The 13,556-nt window shown below is 38.4% G+C and overlaps 1 protein-coding gene across 1 annotated transcript in view; it reads right to left on the bottom strand.

Annotated features, from left to right (window-relative positions):
• The window catches only part of LOC139744111 (uncharacterized), a 226,970-nt gene that overhangs the window by 119,913 nt on the left and 93,501 nt on the right, over nucleotides 1-13,556 (bottom strand). The window contains exons 12-13 of the mRNA XM_071654568.1: nucleotides 7,117-7,354; nucleotides 4,087-4,188 (exon numbers count right to left, since the gene is read on the bottom strand). Of these exons, the coding sequence (XP_071510669.1) occupies nucleotides 4,087-4,188; nucleotides 7,117-7,354 (340 nt within the window). The remainder of the gene's footprint in view (nucleotides 1-4,086; nucleotides 4,189-7,116; nucleotides 7,355-13,556) is intronic.

Here is a 13,556-nt window from a genome sequence, read left to right on the forward strand (position 1 = left end):
TGTTCACTTTAAATCTTCTCCATCGTATCCTGAGCGGTTCAGAAGTGTGGAGGGTAGCCACCATTGCCATGGTCACTGCCAAGTTTTGAACATGTCCAAGACTTCCGAAGCGAGGTCGCCGTGGTTTTAGAGCATATCACAATCCCCTCACGAGCGCATTAAAAGCGCCATATTTGTAGCTCTGACGGGGTAGCAACGTGTAAAGTGTAACTCAAACACATTGAAAGCGGCCCCCATCACTGATGAAAATAACCACATTTACAGTATTACGTACCAGGAACCATCCATGAACAAAAGGAAGTGATGCACCAGACCAGGAAGGTGGACATGGAGGAAAGTGGATAAAATTCCTTTTTTCATGTACACTCAGTATGAATCTACCCTGTTTATTAAATTGCTTGTTTGTCATATTTCATTGCAAGTCAATGAAAGTAAATTAAGTTGTAAATCTTTTCAAATATATCTTCATAAAATTGTCTCATTGTAGGATACGATTTGTAGTTTGATCATAAGCCATTTCTTTAATATTATATACACATTTTACCCTTTAAATTGAATGGTTAACTTAACGAATAGCGCGATTTCACATCAGGTTCTAACTGGTGTGTTCTGGAATGCTAAGATGTAAGGGTAAAACCATATTCTGCATATCCATGTTGGTTTGACACTGACATCTGACTGAAGAACAATCATGACACCCATTTTATACCCCAATCGCTTGAGATCGTTGCATAAGCCTGGCCAGGGGTAAATGTATCACTGTCGCTCCGATCGTATCATTGTTGTAGCGAGGTCTTGATAAGCATACAAATATCGCAGTACAGTTGGTTCAATCGCAGAAGCAGCACGTCTCATCGGCCTGGAAATGCGGCAACAACATGGCAGAGTCGTATTATCATCATGGCGCTATCGCCTACAGCGCAGGTTGAGCGTAGAGAAACTGTAGTGTAATCGCCTCGGAGGCCAAAAATGGAGACGGATGGCGACTGCGCCACAATTTGTAAATTTTTCACAGATCGCCATGGTCACCTTCCTAGTGAGATGGGGGCCTAAGGAAGGACAATGAATCCACATTTTGTTATATTCTGAAAGCTGATGAGTTGAGATGTAAGTAGTGTCTTCACGGCTGGCAAAATGATTTAAAGTTATCAAATTTACTCATGAAATTAAAAAAAATCACAATGGTGCCATCAGATTTTATTTTCCCCCCTTGGTTTCATGTATCTTCACTCCTCTCTTCTATCGCCATGATTTTCCAATCCTCAACTTCTCCCTCTCCCCCCTCTTGTCTATTTTATCTTTTTCCTCCCATTGATGTCCGAACCTTTTACCTGATTTTCAGTATTTCCTTTCTTACAACTCTTTCTGTCCCCTTTTTTCTTGTCTCCACTAGTGCAACTTCAACTTCCAGCTCTCTGCTGCCCCTCAATTGTTACTCTTTGCCTTCCTTATATTCTCCCTATATTGCTTCCCTCCTCAACTCTCTTCTTTCTACGATCTTCCTTTGTCAAGCCAAGATTCCAACAAGGATCCTCCCCTACTTGACATCCTCTCCTCTCTCCATCTCTTCTTTCCCTCTCCTCTCAACTTATCTCATCTATTTCCTTGATTTCATATCCTCTCCTGTTATCTCTCTCTCTCTCTCTCTCTTTTAATATGGAGCTTCAGTTTTAGTTATTGTTGTTGTTTTCTATGCCATTCCGGTATGAATTCTTTTTATTGTTATATTTGTCTCATAATGATGACATCTTTTTTTTTCTCAGTGGCCTCAGTAATACAAGCCAGGCTCTTGATTTAGTCTCCCCTACTTTGGCAATTATGACTCCACGTGTTGCAAGTGATGTTATTAGTATGCATTATTGTTTCAATTATTTTTGTACATAAAAATTGACAAAATATCATTGCAGAGTAATAATTGTAATAATCATTGTAACTTAGTTTGTTTCATACTTTTGTTCATATCAATCAATCAAGGACTACAATGATATACATTCACATGGTGCTACTGCAAACCATTCTCCCTTATTTGCTCCATCATTCAAACCTTCAAGCAACACATAAGCTTTCAAATTCATTTGAGTGTTTCTCACTTATTTTTGACTATTTATATCCAGATTTCAGTATGTAGTAGCATATCAAATTCTATATTGTATTTGTATGTAGTTTTTCACTTTGATGACATCATAATTGTGAAAAAAAAATCAATTGAAATTACCCTTGTAAAATTTGACCATTTTAAATGATATCTCTATGGCAGTCCATTTTTGAGGGAAATGTCGATTGAAACGACTATGGATATGAATTAAGCAGTAGCTCACTTATCCTTGGCTTGATTTCTCCTAGATTAACCCCCCTTTCAGACTACAGAGTTCTCGTATGGATATAGGACGAATGGAGATAGGACGTTTTTATGTGTCTGAATGCTCTTATACTGAAATGTCGTATCAATATATGCTGTATATCGACACGATGGTTTGAGCATCGTTTCAAATCATTATCCTACAAATGTATATCCATACGATGTATATTTGTGTCTGAATGCTCTCATATCCATACATCGTATGAGTATGAGGGGCTTATTTGCAGCGCGAACTAGCTAAATACCGGATGAATCCAAGGCAGAGTATAAACACTATGCACAAAGCCTGCGTATATTACGTCCTGCGCAAGGAAGAGATTCACGTCTACTCAAGAAATATCACTTGTGCGATAGGTCTGAATGCTCCAATATGATTGCCATATAACGGGGTGCTGAGTCTGAATGCTCTCATAACAAAACGTTGTATATCCATACGTCGCATGAATATACGATAACTCGGTGTGTCTGAAAGCGCCATTTGATAATTATATGTTGTAGCTATCCCTGTGGGCTATGGCCATTGATCATTGATTGCATAATGTAATTAAGTCTTAAGTTGTGGTTGAATGTGAAACTTGGGCATCAATTTATGGAGATTTTGTGCAATACACATCTTGACTCACAGAATAGGCAAAACCTGCATCCTATGGTACGCAAAAATGGTTGTTAAGTTCAAATCCCTGTTCTCTGATGAACATCTAAAAAATTGCATGGTCAGTTGCTCCCAATCGCAATTTAAATGGATCACCTACATGTAATTTTTCAGTCTTGACAAATTTCTATTAAGTCTAGTTTACATTATGATTTTCAATCTTAATGTGGAGTTCTGAAAAAGACTACTAAAATTTAGCATTCCCTAACTGTTTCTCCATTTGAACAACTTTGTGTTCTCAAACCCCAAAACAGAGCCCTTGGCTCAGGTGAGATATACTGCACTGAAAAATGTTTTTTAACTCTCTACGTACCATGGTGTAAACCCCCTGAGTGCCACATTATTCTGAGACAGCAACATAGGCATGCTTTGGAAACACATTCTGCTTTTCAAATCAAAGTAACTTTTATGAATTTATGTTTTGTTTGGGCATGCAGTGAGTAAAGTTGTAGAAAAAATGCCACGCTTTGCTTTGATGTAGATTGTATGACAACTCTATGATTGTTGTTATTTCAAATGCCCAATACAAAGGTAATCATGTGATTGTAAAAGCATGACTTTTGCACAAAAAACAGTGACAGAAACTCAGTAGGGAACACCGCTTGCTAGCCAATCACCACATAGAATGTAAGCTATATGTGAGAGGAACAAATTCGCGAGAAATGCTTTCATCGTACTGTGGCATTTGGCAATTTATTGGTTTGGGCGGATTTGTGTGTTTGAGCAGAATGCGTGAAGTTGGCAAGCCGTCGACTGGGTCGGGCGTGTGAACATTACATTTTTCAAAAATCCAAGGAAATGACATCCTCACTAATCTAACAAAACAAAAAGTCTGAAAAGCCAAGAAGTTTCCAGAAAATAATAGTTGCTCAGGAATCAACAGTTTACATGATGAGATTACTAACAATAAGTTTGTAACAATTTAGATAGGTCTTCAATGTTATACAGTACCAGGTCTGGGGAAGATGGATTGACAAACATACTATTCCTTTGAGGGGAAGAGGCCAAAAAATTGTAGGTCTACACCTAAATTCATGCAATCATGATCAAACAGAATCTTGTGGTTACTACTCACTCAACTTTGTGGAAGCTCCAACAAGATTCAGAATGTTACTATGATGACCTAGTCGTCCAAGCACAGCAAGTTCCGCCATGATCTTCTTCCTTTCAGATGGAGCTATGACAAAAGAGTATTAAAAGGCTGAATCAGAAACACAGATACACACACACATTAATGTAAATGTTGATTGGTTCAGCAATCAAAAGAGGTTTGAATGCTGATGGCAAGACATAATTGTGACCGGCGACAACGGTCTCAGGCAAAAGTCGGGAATTTTAAAAATTCATTTTTTCATTGAATCACGTTGCCCATTTCCTAAGCTTTACATTGATATAAAACACTTGTATTCTCCGGTACTGTAAGTGGTCATATAAAGCGAAATATAACGCACTTTTTGATTTGTTAGCCTGACAAAATTGCGAGAAAACGGGCTTTGAAGATTCCCCTCATGCTCAAAGACAATGCCCAACGGCGATGCGAGGTGAGAATCACCCATCCATACAATGGTGCCAATCGAGATTAAGCTACGCCTCTAGCAACCATAGCAGCTGATTGGTTCACTGAGAGAGTCAAATTTCCCGGGCACCTCTCTCGGCACTCAGTGTATGGAGCCGAATGCACAATGCGTTTCGCTCGGGTTTGTTTACCAGTACATCTTTCAAGATGGCAGATACGATAATTACAAGCTGCTGGTTGCGTGTGTATGGTGCACGTATTACTCAATGGCATCCACACGCTATGCCTGTGTGTGTACGTCACGGGAGCGGGTGGCACCTTCCACATCTTTACAAATCACGTTTTCATAGCGGTTGATTTGTCTTGTAAATTTCGTCATTGGGACCTTTTCGAAGGCAGAAAGATGAAAAGGGTCACGCTTCCTGTTTTTTTTTCAAGCCCTGAATGTGTTGCATTGTGTGGTAGACAAGCGAACAAACAAACGAACAAACAACAAACACGACTTGACTTAGTTTGGTGCAATTTTGACGTTTACTACAAGTGTATTATTTGAATACTGGTCATTTATGACCACTCCTTTTCTCTCTTCTGCTGCCTTTTTGAGTCAACCTGCTGTCACATTAACTACAAGCACAATTAAAAAATCAGTTTCCGATCGTATGTTGCACGATTTGTGTGGTGATTTGTCACTCTGATACGCTTCGTATCTATCTATTTTACGTTAAGTTAGTGCTGTCTAGTGTTGCTGTTCACTTTTTGTTTCACTTCTGTTGTCGAACATTGCGGTAGAAAAGCTCGGATAGAAAGCGAAATGAAGACCATACACTAAAGACCGAGCGTACTGATATCTATTGTAGCAACAACAATGGAGCATGCATGCGTGGACAAAACATTTCCGACACGCTGCGAGGCATATCGCCGAAAGCCGAATTATGTAAATGTGTGAGACGCACTATCCAATCGCACACGAGATGCCTCGCTGTAGCAACACTGGGCATAGTAGCGCGGCGTTCGAAAGAAGATCGAAACTGACGAGTGCGATCAAACATAGGGTGTTTAAAATTCCATTTTCGGTAGGAAAAACTTAGTGTTATGCTGTGAAATTTAGTGTAGATGTACAAAACATATCAAAGATTCAATTTCTGAAAAAACCCAAAATCGACAAAAATAATGGTCAAAATCTTTGTACCCGGCCTAGGAGGAAATTTGTTCTTGCGAGTTTTGCCTGAAACCGTTGTCGCGGGTCACAATTGGTGGTGGTGCTACCATTAGGCCAAACTTCATGCATTCACATGATTTGTGTGGCAGCACACACACTCATACACATAAAACACATGAACATCCGATCATAACATCCACACATACATGCATGCCTATATGAACACGTGGCATATACAATATGGTTGAAAGTTTGGAAAATAAAAGCATATACATTGTAATTAGTAAGTGAACAATTCTGCTTACATTGTATGTCCCACAGGCTCCTCCTTCAGGCACAATTGTTTGAAAAGATGCAGCACCCATCATGCACATGGCCAAAGCTTTTTCGTGTTTTACACATACACATACATACACATGTATACCATGCATCACAATTTCCTGCAAAAGTTGAGTTGATTTTCCAGTGGACCTGAAATAAGCAGATGTTTGGTCCGCTTTGCTGATTTTAGGTTTGAGGCACTTTTTTAAATTATTTTTGTATAGGGAGCTACTCTTTTCCATATGTACATGTAGTAGGCTGCCACCAAGACTTGTTATGATAATGATACTACTATTACTACTACCACTTCTACTTCTACTACTGATAATAAATCACTCCTGGCCTGGCCACGCCTACCAATGTACTTTCACTGCTTTCAAGAAAGCTGAAGCTTCCATTATGAATTATTTTTACTTTTTCATGCAGCACTAGCAATTACTTCTCATGTTCAAGTTTATAACTGATGTACTCAACTTCTGCTTCTGATACAAGTACGAGTAGTACTGTGAACACCTTACATTGTAGGTACATTTTGTGAGGATAACTTTCTATGAATCAGAACATAAAAGACAATTTAAAAAGAGGTTAGATTCATGACTGAGAACCACAGCATTAAATTGGAATGCATAAGGTGTTTGGAATTCCCTCTTCACATACAGTAGGGTAGCAAAGTTACGCCTTTTCCCACAGTGAGCATTGATGATATACAATGCATTTGTTTTAAATGAAAGCAATATCTTTGCATGTTTTTAATATAACAAAATATAATCTGACTCAAGAAATTAGTGAAAATAAAATCACCAAGGAATATATTGCATATGTGCATTATAACAGTACTTTAAACACATCTACAGTCACGACTACTACAGCTGCTACCTTTACTATTACTACTGTTTTTACAGTCACTATTACTAATGATGTAGGGCGTAACAGTGTAGAAACAATGATGCCATAATACAATTAGTTTCTGTAGCTGATTTATTTGTGAATGTTTTCCTTATGATCACAGTTATCATTACTTCCATAACTAAGCAGAGAGGCAGTATAATGACAAAGCAACAACAACAACAAAATAAATCTTTGGACTTGAAATGTACTATGTGACTTACCAGGTTTCTTCTTGACGTCAACAGACAAGGATTGGTTGCCAATAAGGACCTTGCCAAAGAAAGTCTCTCCAAACTTGCCATATTGCTTTCTTTTTCCCACCACGAGCTTATCTAGGGGAATCTCCCAGTATGCTGGGCTATTTGCTTTCTCCTCCTCCAGAGTTAAAGCCATATGCGAAGTTGAACGAGCTGATGCAGGCATTGCCAGCTGTGATTCAAAGTCATAAGCCACATTGTCCTGTGAAAGAGATAACGATTTGGAACTTGATAAGGAAAGTTTTGATTTGCGGCCAAAGACCTTTGATAGGGAAGCAGGTTTACCAGGAAAGCTGCGAAAGATGCTGAAGCTTTGGAGTGAATTGTTACGTTTCATTTTTATGCTGCCTTGGCTGACTGGTGTGGTGTTTTGAGGCTGGGTACCCACTGGTCCTTGGGAAGAATCCGACAGTGGCATGTCATCAACAGTCATGTGTAACTGATGCGCTGTGTTACTCCTCACACCACTGTGTTTCTGGGCATTAAACCTCCAGGACATTACTGTTTCTTGCTGGCATCAAAGAAAAGGCAACACTTTGTGTTATCAAAAGCAACACTTCTAAATTTAGTTGTTTTTAAAGTTGAGTTAGACTTGGGTCTTCCAATCAAGTTTCTTGCCGTCACAAGCCAACACCCTAAGTTTTAGAATTCCTGTTCGTTTACCGCAACTGACTCCCATTGTCATGCATTTTCATTCCACAGAACACCTTCACATATGCTACGTAATCATATGCTCCATTGCTGTTCTCCCACTCATTGGCACACCTCACTGGCTTGGAGTTATTCTCATGCACACCCAAACTTTGTACACCATGGAGTTATGCCTGAACAACACACAAACGATAGTGCAAATCAATGAAGCATGTCAGTGCATGCATTGTGACTGAACAGAAGAATAATTAGTATCACCCACGTCTGAGAAACAAATTCTCATCATGCAGAATTTAAACCATATTACATTGTCAAGATCTGAATATGAACAACACAAAACCCTCTGAAATCGCACAGTTCATTGCACTCATCTTACATGTGTGTGTGTGTGTGTGTGTGTGTGTGTGTGTGTGTGTGTGTATCCCATTCCTTTTTCCTTCTCTTTCCCTTTTCTTTCTCTCCCTATTTTCTGTATGTCTCTCTGTATAAAGCTCTTCTCTTTTTCTCTCCCTCCCTCACTGTTTGCATAATCTCCTCTCAAGGTTCCCATTGTTCCTGGACAATACACCTTTTGCCTTGGACTATTTTGCAACTGAAGAATGACGAAGTACACAATGAGAACAAAAACCCAAAGTGACTGTATGCACTGCAGGATGCATTGCTGATTGTGAGTTTCACATGATATTGGGTAGGTTGGAGAAGTTGGATGCAACGTTCCTTTAACTATTGCAGGGATGGAGCAGGGAGGTGGGAAGAGAATGGAGGTTTTATTAGGAGGGACCCAAGCAATGTACACACTTGTATGTAGGGTCAAAGGGGAACTTTGTAAGGTTAAGTTTAGGGGGTTATGAATGTGTCAATGTTTTGAAGAATGATGTTGTAAAGGGTGTGTTTATTCGTGCTCACATTCTGATATGCTAGAATTGGCTACATGACTTTAGAATTAATAGAAATCTGAGAATGGTGGCCATAGTTGGCTACATATGGGGGAGGAGGTATTATGTATCACTGTTCATGTTACAAGATATTCAAAAGGAACCAGATTATGTTTCTGCAATACAGTCACAGAGTTAGCCTGGAGAATATGTGCTTACACAAAATAGCAAGTTCAATGTTAATATTTGTAAATACTAGAGGCATAAGAGCTAAAACTAAAGAATAGAATGTTTGAATGGATCAAAAGGAGATGAGGTTTACAGGAAACACATACCCACGATTGTAGTTCACAAAATATTGAGAAATGACACTGGGGTGGCCAAATGAATTGAAGTCAAGGGTCTAAGGCAAGCAATAGAAGAGGCATTCTTCTTTTGATAGTCTGTCGTTCTGAAGGAAAAATTGATCAAGTCATAGGTGATGATGAAGGATGTTACATTTTCTCAGAGGGAGTACTGTATATCTTTTCCATGACTTTGCCAACAGTATTGGGTTTCTTTTGTCGCCATTTTTGAATAGTAGTGTTACATTAGCAATTCTTCAAGACGCCGGAACGATACCACACGATACCACTGTCCAGTGACTCTTTAGGCCTGTCTTCATGTGACAAAGCTGATACTGGCTTTGTCGCTGACAGAGATACTCACCACCATTAACCCTAAAAAGACTGGGCTATTTTGGTAGCTCGAAAGACTGGGGGGGGGGGCCTAAAGGGCCCCCCTTAAGATCTCAGCCGTGGATCGCGCGATCGCCGCGAAAATTTGCACAATGGTAGTGTGCCATGTAATCTACAAGATCGTATATTTGAATTTTCCAAAATGGTCTTCTTTTATTTCATTTTGATTGATTATGCTAATTTATGCGACAAATCAGACTCTTTGATCTCAATCAGTAAATAAAGCTCCAAAAGTGCTCATTTTTTGTCTAATTATTCTTTGTGGCATTCTAAGCAAATGCACTTAAAAAAAATCGGTATCAAAATTAATTTCTTATTTATTCTATTGTTTCATGGATTTCTTATGTATTTCTTTGTTTTTGACGTTTTGTTTTTGTTGTTTTTTTAAACAAAATTTGTGGCAGACACTTTTTGAAGCATAATACTCCTAAAACAAATTAATTTTAGCCATTGAGAGTAGATATATGAACCATGTGAAAAAACTCAATTTGCATTGACTTTGTACACAAAATTATATTTTTGAGCCATTTTCGGCCTTACATGCATGTACAAAATGTTATGTAACTTCAGAACCGTACCCCCGGGTGTCACAAATTTGGTGTCAAAATGTGTGGGAAACTTGAAAGAAAAAAAGTCGTAGAACATCGTGGCGAGAGCATTGCGTGTTGCAGAGTAATTGCGCGAAATGTCGAGGGGGGGGGGGCCTTTTAGGCCTCCCCCAGTCTTTTTAGGGTTAAGCCACATGTTAGCACAGGAATGGAACAGCATAACACAATTCATGTGTACAGTTGATCACCTTCCTGCAGGGTTTATTGTGAGAGTTCTTTTGTTGTACAGCTATGTTGAGATGTCCTCAGCTCGCACACAAGCTGTCTCCTTGCTCCCTCATCTGAGGAGCTTCACATCTCCACCTCTTTTATATGGTTTGGGACATTTCCCAGAGTGAATTACCAAAAAGTTCAGTAAAAATGTGCCGAATCCATCATCAGAAACCTTTTAGTTATACATTATTTTTATAAAGGGAAAGTTAGGATGAAAGGACCTGAGCTCAGCAAATCAGCATGTTCTCTCCTCCCCACAATAAAACAAATAGCATAAAGGTTTATAAAAGAGGACGTACTTCAATTCTCATTGAAAATGCCCATTGATATGACTGTGTTCATTGCACAATAGCTTACTTGTCTTTGGACAAATTTATCCAAAACTTTGATGTATTGTAGCAGATACTTTGGGTTATTTAGATGTGCACCCGCCCTGCATGATGGAATTGATGTCAAATTTTGACTGATACGAAAAAACGAGAAATAAAAAATGACATCATCAAATTTCAAACTGTTTTAAGCATATCTTACATATTTAAACAAAGGTTTCAGTACATTTTACAAGGCATTCATCAAAAGAAAGTATGCAATAAAACAAGTAGCTTTAAAAAATCTCTATTGTAGTTATAAAAGCTTTTTGATTTGATGACATTATTACTGTGAAAACATCGATTTACTTTCAGTCTGTAAAATTTGATTGATTTATTTGTGGGTGTCATCAAATGTCAAACATATCTGAGCATATTTTTCTCCTTAATGACTTATTTCAGCCAGATTTTCAGTATTTTTAGCTTGTGAAATTCTCTACGGAAATTGCAATAATAGCATTTTAAATTTGATGTCATCAGTGCGAATACATCAATTGACGTCAACCTTGTAAAATTTGATCATTTGATGTGATAATGTCTGGAATCGATTGCCTCAAGCTATCCATTACATTTGAATATTGACTGCTTTTAAAGTTGAACTAAAGACTCATTTGTTTATCCACCATGTTTGATGAAACTCTGATTTGTAAAGAGATAAAAATGAAATTTTAAACCTTGAATGCCCTTTAGGGCTGACGTCCACTAGAGCCCCAAAAAGACTAAGAAAGGTTGCAGAAGCAAATTATGCCATTTCGGCATTCTTACTGCGTCAGACGCAGAAAAAGTGTGTGAATTAACTTGTCCAAAGACATTACTAGGAATCTATAAGGACTGACTGCAGACAAACATAAGAGTGTCCTAGAAATGAATTGGGAAGGGCATACAATGCTGCAGAAAAAGGTGATTGTAGCAGGACAGTGCAGACACATCAAGGATTGTACAGTAGGAGTGGTCAAGTCAGGGACTAGGACAATCAGGATGACTTTGCGACAACCATTTGACACACACAGACAATATGAGGAATTATCAATTCAATCATAGTTTATTTCCAATCATCTATATCATCTATATAGGACGTTTTAACAGCGCATTAAAAATGCGTATTGCAGTCCGCTCAATTTTTACCGTTCAATATCAGAGCATATTGAACGAAGCGCATAGGCCAACGTGCTACCGTTGTTTTTTGCTGTTCAAGATCACACCATATTCAATTCTGTCTCGTCTATTGCACGAGCGCTTGCTGAATGCGCAATCGCTTGCTACTAGTGTGCGTCAGTTTGTTACAATTCACAAGCGTGCAAACATCTTGCTAGCTGTTTGTTTCATACGCAGTTTTAGGGGCTTCCCTTTTTCAGCGCTGGGATGTGACTGCCGAGTCAACTTCCAAGATGAGTAGAAGCCGGGTAATTTTGTGCAGTTTATGCTAGCTTTACTTGATTGTATAGATGATAATAATTATATTGGATGGCCTTGATTCATGGAATACCAGGGAATATTGCACTCGTTAGGGTCAATATTGCACTCATCTTCGATTCGTGCAATATTGGCCCTAACTCGTACAATATTCCCTGGTATCCCATTCATAGCCATCCAATATTATATAAATATAATGCAAAGTTATTTGTTCCCCACCAACTTAAGTCTCTCCCCTCCCCCTCTCTCTCATTAGCCTGCTAGCCATCGTGTCCTGTTTACCTTCTTCCCCTTCCTCCTCCTCCTTCTCATAATCCTTGGCATTGCTACAAGCCTCAGACGATTCAGGCATTGGGGCATCGCTCACCTCCACGGAACCGAATTTTTTGAAGTCAATTACTTGCCATGGCTGCTGTGTCTCAGTAGTGACTATACATGTAGATTAACTGATTGATATGTGACTCTGCATCACAAAACCACCAAATAGTCGTCAGACATGAATTTTTAGTTCAGGGAAGATTCTGAAATTACAGATTTTAAGCTTAAAAATGATGTAGAACTCAATATAAATACAGATTCCGGAAAAGTATTTATTTACTGAGAAAAGAGGCTTTGGAGCTTGGGGTCTGTACAAGTGCTTAATCTCACCGTGCTGAACTATGTGCAATACATGGGACATGCAACAGGATGTAAAACTCTGTAGCAAACACATTGAAGAGATTATCAGATTAAGCTGAAATTTTACTTCAGAAATGTTACTATGCACATTTTACTTATGACTGATACCAACTTTAAATGCAGTAGCACTATTCTTTGAAAAGTCATCAGCACTGAAAATTAGGAGTGTTTGAAGGGTTTTTAAGAAATGAAAGAGGGCCTCTAAAGACATCCAACTAATCACACTATTCTCAAAAAAAGAAATAAAATAAAATAAAAGTGTTTAAAAAAAGGGCAAACCAATCACAATTTCCCATTTGTTTAATGATCTCTTTCAGAAAATATAAAAAAAACCCTGAAGATTGATAAGGTTCACATATTTCAACTATTTGAGACCTCATGTAAAATCAAGGCATGCAACTTTTTGCTTGTGATGCAAGGTCACATATCATTAATGTAACAGATGAAATGAAAGAAATCTTGAAACTGAAAATAAACTCAGCAGAAGCTGAGGTACTGTGGTCTGATTCCTCTTCCTTGTAGAAACTGTGGACAAAGAATTAATATTCATGATCTTCTTCATCTGTTTACCCCGGTGAATATCAAAGCCACTACAGTGGACTCCCTTTATAATGAAGTCCTCGGGACCGGCAGATTTCTTTCGCTACATGTATTTCGAAATTATTTTATAACCGAACAAATAAACAATAAAAGTACACAGAGTGGATAATGTTGCGGCCTAAATTTTTCCTTCGTTGTAACTGCAATTTCGTTATAACTGTGTTTGTTATAACGGGAGTGCACTGTATTTACCATTTGCAGATTTAAAAAAAAAACCAGCTTTAGTGCTTCAAATACTTCTAAAATGTGAGCTATGGATAG

Source organism: Diadema antillarum, unplaced genomic scaffold (genome assembly GCF_040938485.1).
Source record: "Diadema antillarum isolate AM-2024a unplaced genomic scaffold, OU_Dant_1.0 seq00001137_RagTag, whole genome shotgun sequence".
Lineage (NCBI taxonomy): Eukaryota > Metazoa > Echinodermata > Echinoidea > Diadematoida > Diadematidae > Diadema > Diadema antillarum.